At 45.4% G+C, this 17609-nt stretch overlaps 1 protein-coding gene across 4 annotated transcripts in view; it reads right to left on the bottom strand.

Moving 5' to 3' along the window:
• The window catches only part of TUFT1 (tuftelin 1), a 40309-nt gene that overhangs the window by 18684 nt on the left and 4016 nt on the right, over positions 1-17609 (bottom strand). The window contains exons 2-5 of one of the 4 annotated variants that reach the window (XM_023213724.2): positions 2850-2924; positions 2337-2438; positions 723-809; positions 91-180 (exon numbers count right to left, since the gene is read on the bottom strand). In XM_023213724.2, coding sequence (XP_023069492.1) covers positions 91-180; positions 723-809; positions 2337-2438; positions 2850-2924 — 354 coding nt within the window. The remainder of the gene's footprint in view (positions 1-90; positions 181-722; positions 810-2336; positions 2439-2849; positions 2925-17609) is intronic. The other 3 variants (XM_023213725.2, XM_023213726.2, XM_023213727.2) reach the window with 3 other exon arrangements.

The raw sequence follows: 17609 nt of genomic DNA, 5'->3' as shown, positions 1-17609 counted from the left end.
TCAGCACACACTGGGTAACTGGTAAATGAGACTGCCTGGCACAACCCCACCTCCTCGGTGGGGACCCAACCATGGACCATTTCCTATTACCTGTATCTCCTGTCGATGGAGAGAATCTCCTAGGTCCCTGTCAAGCTTGCTACTTATATCCTCCCGGAGCTTCTGTAGGCAGTTCCTGGCCTGGGAGGGGAGGGGAAGAAACCTGAGCTTTAGGGTAGAGAAAGAGAGCACGCCAACTCACCCAACTCTGTGCACCATCCCCGGACTGTACTACGAGTCAGGCACTGTCCTAACTACTGGCCGTAGGATGGAGAGAGATGCCCTGGTCAAGTGGGGCTACAGCTGACATTCTTGTTGGGGAGACACACACAACACAAAAGACAAATAAGTAAAATGTGTAATATGTTATATGGGCATAAGTGCCAATGAAAAACATGAGCCAGGAAGGGAGTGAAGAAATTATGTGAAAAGTTGGCTGGTAATTTTCGATAGGTGGCTGGGGACAGTGCTAGGCACATAGTACTTAAGTATCCGTGGATTAATGGATCAGGTATGAAGGGTCAAAAGTTATATATTTGACACACAGGAGGGCATGGCGGCATTTCAGAGGCATAAAGGAAAAAGAAGCGGAATAACCAGAATCCACAAAAGAAGACAGCCAAAAAAAATGTGAGATTTAGAGAAATGACCTAGGCACTGCGTGAGAGGGAAGGGGTACCCACCTCCTGGATGTACTGGACCTCACTCTTCAGCTGGTTAATATTCTTCTCATGAATCATCTTGTCTCCAGACCTCCCCTTCAAGTACACCTGAAATAAGAACACTATTTAGTTAAGAAACCTCAAATTAAATTAACTATACAAAAATAGGCAGCTTCATACAGTGCTGGTGGGAGGATAAATTGTTACCGCCAATTTACTGGGTGGAATGTGGTGATTCGGATTAGAAGACCTAAAAATATATTTACCTTTTGGTCTATCAATTCTACTTCTGGAAATTTACCCTAATGCAGTAAATTTAGCTAAATGCTCTATAGCTATATTGGCATAAACACTCACATATACACAGTCATGCATCACTTAATCATAGCAACACATTCTGAGGGATGCATCATTAGGCGATTTCATCCTTGTACAAACATTACCGAGTGTACACACACAAATCTAGACGGCATGGCCTCCTACACCCCTAGGTTGTACGGTGTACCCTATTGCTCCCAGGCTACAGACAAACCTGAACAGCATGTTAGTGTACTGAATACTGTAGGTGATTATCACACAATGGTAATGTATCTAAACCTAGAAAAAATACAGTGAAAATGGAGTATAATAATCTTATGGGACCACTGTTGTCTACGCAGTCCATCACTGACCGAAATGTTGTTATGCAGCACATAACTGTACTGTAACTGAGTCAATCATATGGTATGGGATTTATATCTCAAAAAGCTGTTTTATTAAAAAAAAAAAAGAGAGAAATAACAAAAATCATTTTATTTGGGCCGGGCGCGGTGGCTCAAGCCTGTAATCCCAGCACTTTGGGAGGCCGAGACAGGCGGATCACGAGGTCAGGAGATCGGGACCATCCTGGCTAACACAGTGAAACCCCGTCTCTACTAAAAAAATACAAAAAAAAAAAACTAGCCGGGCGAGGTGGCGGGCGCCTGTAGTCCCGGCTACACGGGAGGCTGAGGCAGGAGAATGGCATAAACCCAGGAGGCGGAGCTTGCAGTGAGCTGAGATCCGGCCACTGCAATCCAGCCTGGGCGACAGAGCGAGACTCCGTCTCAAAAAAAAAAAACAAAAAAAAAAAAAACAAAAATCATTTTATTTTTTTAAAAAAATAAGTTCCATCAGCCAGGTACCAGCATTTTGGGAGGCTGAGGCAGGACGATTGCTTGAGCCCAGGAGTTGGAGACCAGCTCAGGCAACAAGGTGAGATTGTCCCTACAAAACTAAAAACATATAAATAAATAAATAAATAAGTTCCATCAGGATGAACCCATTATAGGAAAACAGTAAGTTCCATAAACACACCTCCTACCTGTCTCCACAACCTCCAGCAGCAAAACATGGTCAGTGGATAGGCCCCTAGTAAGGTCATCCAGTACGGCCCCTTGCCTGGGGCCAGGCCACACCAGAGTTGCTAACAGGCAGACTGTAGTCTCCTGGTATTAATTAAGATGTTTCTAGGAGATTGCCAGGAACTAGCAGCTCAGGTCTGGTTCCTTCCATCAAACCACAAGCTCCCTTTGGCAACAACATCAACTGCTCCCTCTCACATGCGTGCAGGAAGGAAGAGGACAGTGAGAAAAGTTGGAGGTGAACTAAGCTTACCTTAATGATCTCCTCATGTCCATCATGGGACTCCACCAGTTCTGAAGCCAGAGAATGACCAGTGGAGTGGCCGGACACCATGGCATAGGTCTTCCTTCCCGCCTGGCCGAAGAGAGACAAGACAGAGAAAGAGATGGCTCAGAAATCACATGGCAAGCCCAGAACTCCTGCCCCTCAACTAATGCAGAAGACCTGTTTCTCAAAAGACTTGAAGGGTTAGTCTGACTTTCCTCTCCAAAAACTCATTTCAGAACCTCTAACACAAGCCACACAGCAGCAAGAACACCGGCCAGGGAAAATTGGCAGAAATAGCAGCTTAGTTTTAATTTTAGTGGGGGACTCCTCCTGCCCCAAAGCAGTGCACAAGGCTGAGGCAAGCTGGATGTTGCTGAAAGGAGGGGCTCCCACGCTCGCGTCACCAGAGTCGGCTCCAGGCAGTACTAGGGTAAGAGGCCAGCAGCAAGGAAGCACTCGTGTGGGGAGGGGGCCTTGCACACCAGAATTCCGCAGTACCTTCTGGGCTATGTATTGAAGTTCATCTCCTGTCAGTTCACCCTGAAGAGTCAGCCTGAGAATGTCCACGCTGCCCTAATAATGACAATGACAGCAACAATAACCCCTCACCTTTACAGTCTACAGGTACGAAGTGCTACCAGTACAGGGTGCTTCTGCCAGCCCTGTGGAGCGGGCCTTGTCATCACCACTTCACAGACTAGGAAAAAAAGTCCAGGGAGGCAGTATTACCTTGCCCAAAATCAGGTGTTTGGGGCAGTGACTCTGGGACCATCTGACAGTCCTTTCTTTCACAACAAGGACTACATGGCACACTGCTCTGTACGGCCCCAGCAGGGCTACCCTGGTTCTTGGACAACAGGGAACACATTGCATGCACTCTTCTTTCTCTAGTTGTGGAGAGGTCATTCGTGGACTGCTCATCCTCAATCCAGAATTTCTGCTCCTGACAACCAGCCAGCAAGTTATTGATGCACTTTACAAGACTAACACATTCTTCCTGAACTAAACTATAAGAAAATACCTGAATTCAAACTCCCATTTCTATGAGCCACACGGAAATTATCCAAGTGAAAGCAGGCAAGATAACAGGTATTCATCTAGAGATCAGCCTAATTCAAAGAATGAAGCAGGTTTTCTTTCATAAGTCAAATAAGTGTGTGTGTGTGTGTGTGTGTGTGTGTGTGTGTGTGTGTGTGTCTGCAGCCTCGACCTCCCAGGCTTAAGTGATCCACCCTCCCAAGTAGCTGGGACTATAGGTGCACCAATATGCCCAAAAAATTTTTGTATTTTTTGTAGAGATGAGGTTTTGCCATGTTGCCCGGGCTTCAAAGAAGGCTTTTTAAAAAAAAAGGCTGGGCATGGTGGCTCAAGCCTATAATCCCAGCACTTTGGGCAGGTGGATCACAAGGTCAGGTGGATCACGAGGTCAGGAGATCGAGACTATCCTGGCTAACACAGAGAAATCCCATCTCTTCTAAAAAATACAAAAACAAAATTAGCCGGGCTTGGTGGCAGGCGCCTGTAGTCCCAGCTACTCAGGAGGCTGAGGCAGGAGAGTGGCATGAACCCGGGAGGCAGAGCTTGCAGTGAGCTGAGATCGCGCCACTGCACTCCAGCCTGGGCGACACATAAGACTCCGTCTCAAAAACAAAACAAAACAAAAACAAACAAACAAACACAACACTTTGTGGGGAAAATTAAAAACCTGAAAGGAGAAAACGTGGTAGGAGGGAAAACTAGGGGCCTGTAGATTGGGAAGATTATAACGTTGAGAGAAGACTAACAAGGCAGAGTAGATCACCTGTACTATGCATGGAAGTGAATGAGCGGCTTAGCCACTATGGATCTCTGGTTCACACTGGAAAAATAAGGAGTTGGACCAAGTATATCTCAGGCTCCTTCTGGATTCCATTCGGTGACAGCATGAGGATGAAGCGTATGCCTCTCCCAGACAAAGAAGAGAAATAGGTGCTGGGCTACCCCAGAATGAAAGTGATCTTGAGGTCATTTGGTCACCAAAACATCTTACCGGTAACAGACAGGTTTTAAAGAACCCTCTTAACCTTCCAAATGTCTGGAGAAGATAACCTTCCAACTTGGCGGAGAAGAAATCAGTCTTTGGTGAGATACTTAACTCTTGGTGTTTTTATCTGTAAAATGGGTATATTACCATCCAACTGAGGATTGTTTGTTTGTTTGAGATGGAGTCTTGCTCTTGTCTCCCAGGCTGGGGTGCAGTGACACGATCTCGGCTCACTGCAGCCTCCACCTCCTGGGCTCAAGCAATTCTCCTGCCTCAGCCTCCCAAGTAGCTGGGATTCCAGGCACCTGCCACCACACCTGGCTAATTTTTGTATTTTTAGTAGACACGGGGTTTCACCACGTTGGCCAGGCTGGTCTTGACCTCCTGACTTTGTGATCCTCCTGCCTCGGCCTCCCAAAGTGCTGGGATTACAGGCTTGAGCCACTGTGCCCGGCCCCCAGCTGAGGGTTTTTTTGTTGACTATTACTTGAAAATGTTGCCAGGTGTGGTGGCTCATGCCTGTAATCCCAGCATTTTGGGAGGCCGAGGTGGAAGGATCACCTGAGGTAAGGAGTTCGAGACCAGCCTGGCCAACAGGGTGAAACCCCATCTCTACTAAAAACACAAAAAAATTAGCCAGGCATGGTGGTGGGCACCTGTAATCCCAGCTGCTCAGGAGGCTGAGGCAGCAGAATCGCTTGAACCAGGGAGGCGGAGGCTGTAGTGAACTGAGATCACACTACTGCACTCCAGCCTGGACAACAGAGCGAGATGCCATCTCAAAAAAAAAAGAAAAGAAAGAAAAGGAAGAAAGAAAAGGAAGGAAGGAAGGAAGGAAGGAAGGAAGGAAGGAAGGAAGGAAGGGAGGGAAGGGAAGGAAAGCAAAGAAAGGAAAAGGAAGAAAGGAGGAAAGAAAGGAAGAAATGAAGAAAGAAAGGAAGGAAGGAAGGAAGGAAAGAAAGAAAGAAAAGAAAATGAGAGAATGTATGGAGGTTACTCTCTGCTAAACAGGAGGGTAGCACTGAAACATCAGCATCCTCCTACTTCTTGGAGTGAATCCAAATGTAGGAAAGACAGAAGACACTGTCACAATGGCCCTTAAACCTTCCCAACCCTAACAAAGTAGCTGGTTTTATGAAAACACTTAATTCCTATGAGATAAAAGCCACATCCTTAGAGTGGCATGCAAGGCCTCCACAGTCTGGGTAAACTCACGCCTCTTGCTACCATCTCTCAGTGCCCTATCCAATACATTCGATGGTTTCCAACTTCAGTGTCTTTGCTCCCATCATTTCCTGTGCCTTAAATATCCATTCTTCCCATTTTCACCTAGGGCATCTGCAAGTTCCTCAAGTTCATGTTCAAATGCCTCATCTTCCAAGATGCTACCCTGCATCCTGTGGGAAGCACGTCTTCCCCTCCCGGAGCTCCCACAGCGTCACAAGGCCTCCCATGGCATCTGCCTCTCAGTTACTTGTGTTCTGTGAAGAATTACCCCTTCTGTTAACTCCTCGAGAGCTGTTGTATGCCACAGCGCTTCGCAAAGGTATTTTCTGAATGCATAGAGAATGCTTCACGACATCTAGCTCAAGAAAATATTACAAAAGAAAGAAGAGGAAATGATTTCAAAATAGCCAGAATGGCTGCCAATTCTTTCTTCCCAGGATACACCCGCACTTTTATTAAAACGCTCTTTCAGCTGGGTGCAGTGGCTCACGCCTGTAAACCTAGCACTTTGGGAGGCCAAGGTGGGTGGATCACCTGAGGTCAGGAATTTGAGACTAGCCTGGCCAACATGGTGAAACCCCATCTCTATTAAAAATACAAAACTCAGCCAGGAGTGGTGGCGGGCACCTGTAATCCCAGCTACTAGGGAGGCTGATACAGGAGAATCACTTGAACCTGGGAGGTGGAGGTTCCAGGGAGCCAAGATCGCACCACTGCACTCCAGCCTGGGCAACAGAGCGAGACTTCATCTCAAAGAAGAAAAAAAAAAAAAAACACTATCTCCCCATACCTGGAGGCAGGCTGGGAAAAGGCAGGGCATCCTTCGGTCAGAACAAAGGGGTTATTAGCTAACAAAGGTCAAGTCTGGTCTGTTTCGTAAACCCAGGCAATTCCAATTGGAAGAGCATAGACAACTAGGCTGGGTTGGGGCACTGAGAGATGATTCCATCCAGCCATCAGAATTCCAGGTAGAGAGAAGAAAGAGGGTGAGTTAAAAATGTTCTCAAAGAAATAATGACCAAAACCTTTCAAAATTTGGCAAAAGACACAAACCTGTAGATTTAAGAAGCCAAGCAAACTTCAAACAGAGCAAACATGAAATTCATGCCATGACAGACCATAATTAAATTTCTGATAACTAAAGACAAAGAAAAAATCTTGAAACCAGAGAAAAAGAAAACCTAAGAGGGGAAGGAAGTCTTGTTGTATTTACCCATCTTTTTTCTACTCATGTTTCTTTCTTCTCAATATTTCAAGTTTCCTTTTTTTTTTTTTAAAATCATTTTCTTTCTGTTTAGAGAACTTTTTCAGCCATTCTTTTAGTGTAGGTCTGCTGGTGAGAAATTCTCCTAGAACTCCTGGAACTCCTGACCTCATGTGATCCACCCGCCTTGGCCTCCCAAAGTGCTGGGATTACAGGTATGAGCCCCCATGCCCGGCCTTAATATTTAGAACTTTTATTCATCAAAATACACTGCTGAGAGGGCTGGTGTGGTGGTTCACACCTGTAATCCCAGCACTTTGGGAGGCCGAGGTGGGTGGATCACCTGAGGTCCGGAGTTCGAGACCAGCCTGGCCAACATGCTGAAATCCCATCTTTACCAAAAATACAAAAATTACCCTGGAGTGGTGGCACACACCTATAGTCCCAGCTACTCAGGATGCTGAGGCAGGAGGATCGCTTGAACTCTGGAGACAGAAGTTGCAGTGAGCCAAGATCGTGTTACTGCATTCCAGTCTGGACAACAGAATGAGACTCCGTCTCAAAAAAAAAAAAGCGAGGGGGGCCACGCACAGTGGTTCACAGTCCCAACACTTTGGGAGGCCAAGGTGGATGGATCACGAGGTCAGGAGTTCGAGACCAGCCTGGCCAACATGGTGAACCTCCATCTCTACCAAAAATACAAAAATTAGCCGGGCATGGTGGCACGTGTCTGTAGTCCCAGCTACTCAGGAGGCTGAGACAGGAGAATCGCTTGAACCCGGGAGGCGGAGGTTGTAATGAGCCAAGATCGTACCACTGCACTTCAACCTGGATAACAGAGCAAGACTCTATCTCAATAATAATAATAATGATAATAATAATAATAATAATAATAATAATAATAATAATAATAATAAAGAGTGCATGGCAACCCACAGAGCAGAAGAAATTCACTATATGTATAACTGACAAAAGATGTCCAGAATATATAAAGAATTCCTACTAAACAAAATGACTAACATGGGATCCTGGACTGAACCCTGGAACAGAAAAAAGATACTAGTGGGAAAAGTAGCAAAACCCAAATAGTCTACAACTTTGTGAACGGCATTGTACCAACATTAATTTCTTCATATGACAAACATGCCACGGTGACCTAAGATGTTCACGTTGTGGGAAAACTGGATGAAGGGTATACAAGAGTTCTGTGTACTATCTTTGCAACTTTTCTGTAAATTTAAAATTATTTCAAAATAAAATGTTTAAAGAAAAAAAGAGAGATAGCCAGCCAGACATGCAGCCCAGTAGAAAAACAGGCAGAAGACGCCAACAGATACATCATCATGAGGATACCCAAATAGTCAACAAACATATGACAAGGGGTTCAACTTAATCAGGCATTATCAAAGAACTGGAAACTAAAACCACAAAACAATGCCACAAAATACCTATCAGAATGACTAACATGAAAGGGGTAAAAAAAAAAATACCAAGTGTTCAGCAGATGTGGAACAACCGACACTGAGACGCTGATGCTGGGACTGCACAGTATCACAATCGCTGGAAAATTCAGAAGCATCAACCAAAGATGAACACAAAAGTACTCTAAGGCACAGCAATTCCACCACTAGTTACTCCACCCAACAGAAACGCAAATGTAGGATCTCAGAATATGATACCCCAAAATGGAGGCCTTGGAAGAAAAAAGTTTTCTCTGACTTTCTCCTGACCTCTTTTCTGGCCTTTCATTCCTCCCCTCGTCGTCCCGAGGCTAGCCATAGAAACTAGAATCCCTCTTCTCAAGGTGGGTCATAGAAACCAGAACCCCTTTTTCCCAAAGCCAACCATAAAACCTAAAATTATTACTCTGACTTTCCACCTCTCTTTCTGTTAAAAACTAGCTATAAATAAATTATCTGGCTGGGCGTGGTGGCTCACGCCTGTAATCCCAGCACTATGGGAGGCATGGGCGGATCATGAGGTTAGGAGTTGGAGACCAGACTGGCCAACATGGTGAAACCTCGTCTCTACTAAAAATGAAAAAATTAGCCAGGCATGGTAGCAGGTGCCTGTAGTCCCAGCTACTTGGGAGGCTGAGGCAGGAGAATCACTTGAACCTGGGAGGTGGAGGTTGCAGTGAGCCAAGATTGTGCCACTGCACTCCAGCCTGAGTGAGAAAAGTAAGATTCCATCTAAAAAAAAAAAAAAAAAAAAAAAAATTATCTGACCCACCTTGCTTGATTTTAAGTCACAAGACCCCCATTCCAGAGAGGGCCCTGCCTCATACCCAGAAGGAATGCTTAAGAGGTCAAGAAGAATCTAGACAGACAGGCCTTGCTGGGTTTCCCACTTAGTCTCTTAGCATTAGATCATACCCTTTTTGTCCAATCATATTTCTACACAGCTGTCTATACTTTTTGAAATCTAAGAATGGCCTGCTTCTGATTCAGTAAGGCTAGCTTTTAAAAATAATAAAAATTGAAAATTAAAAAAGAATGGACGGTTTCCTCTGTATATTTGGGTCTTCATTCTGAAGGTACCCATGTCACCTAAAAATATGATCAAATAAATGTGTAAATAAATGTGTATGCCTTTTTTCCTTTTTTTTTGAGACAGAGTCTCTCTCGCTCTGTCGGCCAGGCTGGAGTGCAGTGGCACAATCTCGGCTCACTGCAACCTCCACCTCCCAGGCTCAAACAATTCTCCTGCCTCAGCCTCCCGAGCAGCTGGGATTACAGGTGTGTGCCACCACGCCCAGATAATTTTTACATTTTTAGTAGAGACGGGGTTTCACCATGTTGGCCAGGCTGCTCTCGAACTCCTGACCTCAGGTAATCCACCCGCCTCAGCTTCCCAAAGCGCTGGGATTACAGGTGTGAGCCACGGCGCCCGGCCCTTTTTTCCTATCACTCTATCTTTTGTCAGTGATTCTCAGCAAAACTTCCAAGGGTGAAGAGGAGGCTTTCCCTTTGCCCTGGCACATACATATGTTTCCCATAAAAGCAAGTATACTAGAAAGTTCACAGTAGCATTTTTCATAATAGCCTCAAACTAGAAATTACCCACATGTTCACCAAGAGTAGAATAAGTTGTAATATATTCATACAATGGAACTTTGTACAACAATGAAAAAGAATGAAGCACTGTACATGCAATATCAGTACATCTCACAAAGACATTAAGCAAAAGAATCCAGGCGCCAAAGTACACTATATGATTCCACTTATATAAAAAGCACAAAAATAAGCAAAACTAATATAATATGCACTTTGGAAGTCAGGACAGTGGTTACCCTTGAGGGTCAAGGTAGGTGGTAATTAGAAGGGGACAGGAGGGGGCTTCTGTAGTGCCCGTAATGATTTGTTTCTTGATCTGGGTGCTGCTTACGGGAATGTGTCTAGTTTGTGAAAATTACTTGACTGTACATTTGTGATGTATGTATGTTTCTATATATATGTTACTATTAAATGTTTTTAAAAGCAAAAAATCAAAAACTCCTTATTATGGTATTAGAGTCCCCTTACGATCAGGACTATCACAGTGTATACCACATAAAATGTTTTGACTCCCTCCAGTACCCCAATGTACCCTGCACTCTAACTGTCCCCAACTTTTTCCTGATCCAATTGTAGAAGGCATCCAAATCCAAGTCTGTTTCTGCTAACGGGTCTTCCAGTGCAATACGTGCTCCCACCTCCCTAGAGGTGCGCATGTTGCTTTCTCCGACCAGGGTATTCTCTCCTCCCTTGCCTCCTTGGAGAATTCCTGCTCAGCCTTCAAGGCATCTCCTCTTTGAGGGTCCTATCCCAGCACTTCTCTCTCAGTCAGAGCACCTACTGCAACCTACATATCCTGCACTTTAACAAGGAGCCCATTCTTTTGTAACTATTCATTCATCTCCCCCAATAAAATCAAGCTCCTTGAAGACATGGATAGCTTATTTAGCACAACGCCTGGTCTAGAATAGGTTCTCAAAAAAATATGTGTTGCATGAGTTCCAGGTGATATGTTCAGGGATTTTCCCAATTCCCTTTGAGAAACTCCAGCTCTTCAGTTTAGAGAAGCAGTATGGAAAACTGAAAAAAGCAGAAACAGAAAAGTAGCAGAGGAAGGTCAAGGAAAAATTGAGCAAAACTAAGAAGGCAACTCTAAAAAGAAATACAAGTGGCTAATGGAATGGTAAAGATGCTCAACCTCACCAGTATAAGGAAAATGCAAATTAAAATGCTAATGAGCTATTTTGGGGGGATTTCAGTACACTTATAGAAATATAAAGATAAGACATGTAGAAGTATGTTCACAGCAGCATTGCATGCAATGGCAAAATACCAGAAACCACCCAGATGGCCCACTGACGAGAAAACGAATTTTTAAACTATATATCCTCATTATTTTTGAGACAGGGTCTCACTGTGTCACCCAGGCTGGAGTGCAGTGACATGATCATGCCTCACTGTAGCCTTGACCTCCCCGGCTCAATTGATCCTCTCACCTCAGCTTCCTAAGCAGCTGGACTACACGCATGCACCACCATGCCTGGCTAATTAGAAAATGAATGAATAAACCCTGACATATTAGTACAATGAACTACTATTCAGCTGTGAAAACAAATGAACTATGCAACATGCATTGACATGAATAAATCTCAAAATAAATGTTAAGTAAAAAAGCAAGCTGGGGCTGGGTGCAGTGGCTCACGCCTGTAATCCCAGCACTTTGGAAGGCCAAGGCGGGCAGGTCACTTGAGGTCCGGAGTTTGAGACCAACATGGTCAACATGGTGAAACCCTATCTCCACTGAAAATATAAAAATTAGCTGGGCCTGGTGGTGCATGCTTGTAACCCCAGCTACTCGGGAAGCCGAGGCGGGAGAATCGCTTGAACCCAAGGGGCGGAGGCAGTGAGCAAAGATCACGCCATTGCACTCCAGCCTGGGCAACAGAGTGGGACTCCATCTCAAAAAAAAAAACACTATTTGGGCCAGGCACAGTGGCTCACGCCTATAATCCCAGCACTTTGGGAGGCCAAGGCAGGTGGATCACCTGAGATAAGGAGTTCAAGGCCAGCCTGGCCAACATGGTGAAATCCCGTCTCTACTAAAAATACAAAACACTGGTCAGGGGTGGTGGTGAGAGCCTGTAATCCCAGTTGCCTGGGAGGCTGAGGCAGGAGAATCGCTTGAACCTGGGAGGCGTAGGCCCCAGGGAGATAAGGAGAGAGGTGCAGTGAGCCCTGTGACACTTCTGTAATAAAACATATAAAGAGAAGGAAAGAAAAAGTACTAAACTTGGCTAGGCATGTTGGCTTACGCCTGTAATCCCAGCACTTTGGGAGGCCCACGCAGGCAGATCGCCTGAGTCCAGGAGTTTGAGACCAGCCTGGGCAACATAATGAGACCCTGACTCTACAAAAAGTACAGAAATTAGCCTGGCGTGGTGGTGCACACCTGTAGTCCCAGCTACTAGGGAAGCTGAGGTGAGAGGATCAATGGAGCCCGTAAGGTCAAGGCAGCAGAGAGCCAAGACCGTGCCACTGCACTCCAACCCAGGTGACACAGCAAGACTCTGTCTCAAAACAAAGTACTAAACTTGAAGTCAGAGGCAGGATGATGACCATTAATCCTTGAGCAAATCACTCAATCTCTCTGGGTCTCAGTTTTCTGTCTGTAAAATGAGGGTGATAATACCACCACCGACATTTTAGGAAGGGTAGGTAGATGTGCGAGAATGATGTAAAAGTGATTTGCAAACCATAAATCTCTTCACAAGGATGAAGCAGCATTACTTTCCCAAGTAGCTCTGTAAAGTCTGCAAAGGAAAAGGGTGGATGAAGTAAATCGTCTAATGGAGCTGATGAAAAACCTAGTGCTCCCTCTCTCTCTGGCACCTCATCCTCCAGAACCAGAGAATGCATCTTAGTCAACAAGGCCACAGACCTCGGCCTGCACCCCCAACCCAGAGTCAAGGAGCAACTCCGGGGCTCCTCTCTGCTTGGTGCACTTCCGTTGTTTTCTGGAGCAGGCTCGCATTTTCTCAGGACTGTGAGCAGGCTCCAGGGAGCTTTAGGAACACCCCAAAAATATCTGGCGGGGGGGTCTCCACTGGGGACTCTGAAAGGCAAGATGAGAAGTGAGGCCTTCTTCTCTAGGGAAAAAGGAGCAGTGCTAATCATAAGGTAAGCAACCTCTAACCTCATAAACATTTTTGGGAGAAGCCCAGCTACCTCCAAATTATAGGCAGCCTCACCACTCTGTTCAAACAAATCTCCGGCTGTGACTCACTCCTCAAAGCAGGGAGGGGGTAAACACATAGCTGTGGGGTTAGAGATCAAGACGCCATAGCAGAGATAAGGAGATAAACAGGGAGGCCCCAGAGAGATAAGGAGAGAGGTGCAGAGTTCTCACACCACAGGCTCATGTGAATAGGGAAAAGCCTGCATTGCCCCAGCTCTCACTCCCCAGGTTTTACAGGGGTCAATAGGACTGGGTAGGAGTCAAGTGTTCTTTCTAAGAGGAAGCAAAGGAAGTAGAGATTGTCCCTGAGCTGGAAACCAGCAACCTTAATTCATCTTCACCCTGGATCCCACTCTTTCCTCATTTTGTCCCTCAATCCCATCCACTTTCCCACCCCGGGTGTATATGGCCTCTCAAGTTGCTGGAGGAGCAGTCACCTCAGTTTCCCCACGTTGAAAAATGGGAGGCCAGGCGCGGTGGCTCACGCCTGTAATCCCAGCACTTTGGGAGGCAGGCGGATCACGAGGTTAAGAGATTGAGACCAACCCAGCCAACAGGATGAAATCCCGTCTCTACTAAAAATACAAAAAGTAGCTGGGCGTGGTGGCACATGCCTGTAGCTCCAGCTACTTGGGAGGCTGAGGCAGGAGAATCACTTGAACCTGGGGAGTGGAAGTTGCAGTGAGCTGAGATCAGGCCATGCACTCCAGCCTGGTGACAGAGCGAGACTCCGTCTCAAACAAAAAAAAAAAAGAAAAATATGAATAGCCAGCCCCTTGAAACAATGGCACCCAAGTGATCAGGATGAAGGATGCCCCACAAAGTCAAAGAAGAGAGCCGGATGGGAAAGGTGGGTGCCTACCCTCTCCTTGAGTGAGGCTCGCACCCGACTCAGCTCATCAGTCTCAGGTACATGGTCCTGCCTTCTGCAGTGCTGCCTAAGCCAGAGATGGCCCTTTGTGGAGCAGGACACAAAGATTCACTCCCTTTCTTCCTCCCCATATTAGCCAACAAAACAGGTGTTTGCTTTTTATGTGGCTGTCTACCCAGAGGCATGGGCTGGACAGGCACTATGTAGAGGGCTGACCAGGGTTACTGTGAGGTGAAATGAGAAAAAGGATTTGAGGTGGCACCCTACATGAGGCAGCCCTTCTCATTACTTGGAGCCTTAACAAAGGAAAACAATGGGACCGAGCAGTGACTGTGTATCCGTAGAGGGAAGTGAGCTCCTGAACCAGCTCTGAAGGAGACACCCACTTGCTGAGCCAGTCTCTCTCTAGGACACCTACCTGGCGACCAGCAAACCTGGACTGAAAGGGCAAGTTCCTCAGTGCCCCCTCTGCATCAAAGGGAGTGGCTCTGCCCTCTCTAGGCTCTGACTACCTGCTTAGTGATTTTTGCTTCTGTGCCCCTAGACCCAAGAAAACTATGTCCCTTTTCTTCCTTCCTTCCTCATCCCCTTCCTTCCCTATATTCTCTCCTCTGCTTCCTGCCTCTGCTGGCCAGGCTTAAATCTGGGCCACAGGCCTTCCTGGCACATACCTATTTCCGCAACTGAACCTTCCCAACCCCTGGAAAACAAAGGTATTTCACAAGACTCTGCACCTTGACCCAAAGAGGCATGCGCCATAATTACTAGCAGGCAAGGAAGCTCATCCCACCTCTCTGAGCACACGTGTCTGGAACCGAAACCATCTAGGTGCACACCCCCCTCCACCCTGGAGAACTATGGGCAAATGTTAGCGCCAAATGCCTGGTGATGAGGTAACTCTCCTCGCTCAGAGGAGATCCTTCCTTCTCTGGCAAACCCCAGCATTCCCCAAATTCCTGGCAGGCTTGTTGACATCAGCTATAATGCTCCTGAAAGTAAGAACCTGGCAATAAATGGGAGAGATGGGATGGTGTGAGGAGAAATTTATGGGCTGAGTGTAGGGCAAGTTTCATGAGTAGAAGGAACAGGCAGCCACCAAACTTGAAAGGCTCCTCTGCCCAGCAGTTTCCCCTACACTCAGATGTCACAGAACCAGGACTTCCGTGTTTTAGAATACATTCATTCCTCTGGAGTAAGCACCAATGGCTCTAGATGAATCCTCTTTTAAAATGCAAATATTCTGACCCAGCAAATCTACTCCTAGGTATTCCTCTCCAAGAGAAATGAAAATATATTTCCACACAAAAACTTGTACACCAAAGTTCGTAGCAGCATTATACAGAATAGCCAAAAAGCAGAAAGAACCCAAATGTCCACCAACATTTATCCATGACGAACACTGTTGTAATACATCTAAATAATGGAATATTATTCAGCCATAAAAAGGAATGAAGTACTGATTCACATTACAACATTGATGAACCTTGAAAACATCATTCTAATAAAAGAAGCCAGTCACAAAGGATCATATACCGATGATTATATTTATATGAAATACACAGAACAGGTAAATCCACAGAGAAAAAAAGTAGACTGGTGGTTGCCTAAGGCTGAGGGAGGTTGGGGGGAAATGGGGAGTGACTGCTAATGGATGAGGATTTCTTTATAAGGTAAGGAAAATGTTCTAAAATTGATTTATTGATGATTGCACAACTCTGTGAATATACTAAAAACCAAATGGGTATATGAATTATATCTCAATAAAGCTATTCATAAGAAATTATATGAAGCTCATGGTAAGGCTTCAATAAATCACAGTTCTAGTTTAAAAAATAAGAGAGTGAGGCTCTGGAAAGACTTGGTATTAAACTACTTGAGCTTCTGAGGTCCTAAAGGAATGTCACCTATTCCGTGGTAAAGACAAGTCTTCAGATTGCAGCTGATAAAAAAAAATTCTGAGTCCACCCAGGTGTTGAGAGAACCTCTCTGGACAAGACAAATCCAAAAAAAGAGAAAGAAAAAGAGAGAGAGGATGAAAAAAATGCAAATATTCTAAAGAAAGATAAAACTGATATATTACTTAAAGAAACCAGAGCAGTAGGGGACACCAGCTGCCTTGGTCGTGAGGTCTAAAAAAGAAGAGGAAAGATGCCCAGAGAGAGATGCCAAAATATGAACCCTGACCCATCGCCAGTGTAAGACCAGTACAGGCTGAGTCAGGACTAGCAAAGGTTACTCAGGTCTTCACCCTGGCTCTATCTGTAGGCCCTCCTCTCACCCCTGGGACCCTCCACTGGTTGAGGAACATGGATCATCAAGAAAATGAGAAAGAAACAGATAGGAAAAAACAAAAGTCAGTATAATGAGGAGGAGCAAACCTTGCCCAGAGAGTTCCCAGACTCTTCCTCCATCCCTTGGCTGGTTGCTTAAAGGAGGTTAAAATAGTCTAGTCCAAGCCAGTAGAAATAGAAAATAATAGCTAACATCTGAGTACTTACCACATGCCAGGCACTGTGCTTCATATTTTATATATATTATCTAATTTAATCCTCACAACTACCTTATGAAAAGGGTGCAATTATTATTCCAGTTTTACAAGTGAGAAAACTGAAAATGAAAAAATTAAGTAATCTGCTTAAGTGAGCTCGGGCAAAGCAGACATCAAAGCCTGATAAGAGCCCACCTTAGTCAGATTCCCACAGCCATGCTCTTTTGTGCTTGTTTGTTTGAGTCGGAGTTTCACTCTTACTGCCCAGGCTGGAGTGCAATGGCGTGATCTCGGCTTACTGCAACCTCCACCTCCCGGGTTCAAGCGATTCTCCTGCCTCAGCCTCCCAAGTAGCTGGGATTATAGGCATGCACCACCACACCCCACTAATTTTGTATTTTTAGTAGAGATGGGTTTTTGCCATGTTGGTCAGGCTGGTCTTGAACTCCTGATCTCAGGTGATCCACCTGCCTAAGCCTCCCAAATTGCTGGGATTACAGATGTGAGCCACCGCGCTCAGCCCAGAGCCATGCTCTTGACCACAATGCTATTAACAGAAACTATAGTTTATTACATTAACAAAAATTGTAATACAATTACACTGGGAGGATGGGAAGGAAGCACGTGAGGGGCGGGAGTATAGATTTTCCTATAATTCCATCAATAGATGTCTAAAACTGATAAATCAAGAAAAATCACAGTAAGCATATTATTGAGAAACATGGAGATAAACACAAAACAGCTAAAAGAGTAGAAAGTGGTTACTTCCATGGAGCAGAATTTGGAGTAGGGGACTGCTATTTTCTTTTAAAAGCCTTTTGATATTATTAGATCTTTTTAAAATCACACACATATATTCCTTTGATAAAAAGTGATCTAAGAGACAGGGCATGGTGGCTCATGCCTGTAATCCCAGCACTTTGGAAGGCCAGGGCAGACAGATCATTTGAGGTCAGGAGTTTGAGACCAGCCTGGCCAACATGATGAAACCCCATCTCTAGTAAAAATACAAAAATTAGCTGGGCATGGTGTCCTATGCCTGTAATCCCAGCTACTCGGGAGGCTGTGGCAGAAGAACTGCTTGAACCCAGGAGATGGAGGTTGCAGTGAGCCAAGATTGTGCCACTGCACCCCAGCCTGAGTGACAGAGGGAGACTCCATCCCCGTCCCCCCCAAAAAAAGGTGATTTAAGGCCAGGCGCAGTGGTGCACACC

The sequence above is a fragment of the Piliocolobus tephrosceles genome, chromosome 1 (genome assembly GCF_002776525.5).
Source record: "Piliocolobus tephrosceles isolate RC106 chromosome 1, ASM277652v3, whole genome shotgun sequence".
Lineage (NCBI taxonomy): Eukaryota > Metazoa > Chordata > Mammalia > Primates > Cercopithecidae > Piliocolobus > Piliocolobus tephrosceles.
This window is presented reverse-complemented; position numbering and strand designations above follow the sequence as displayed.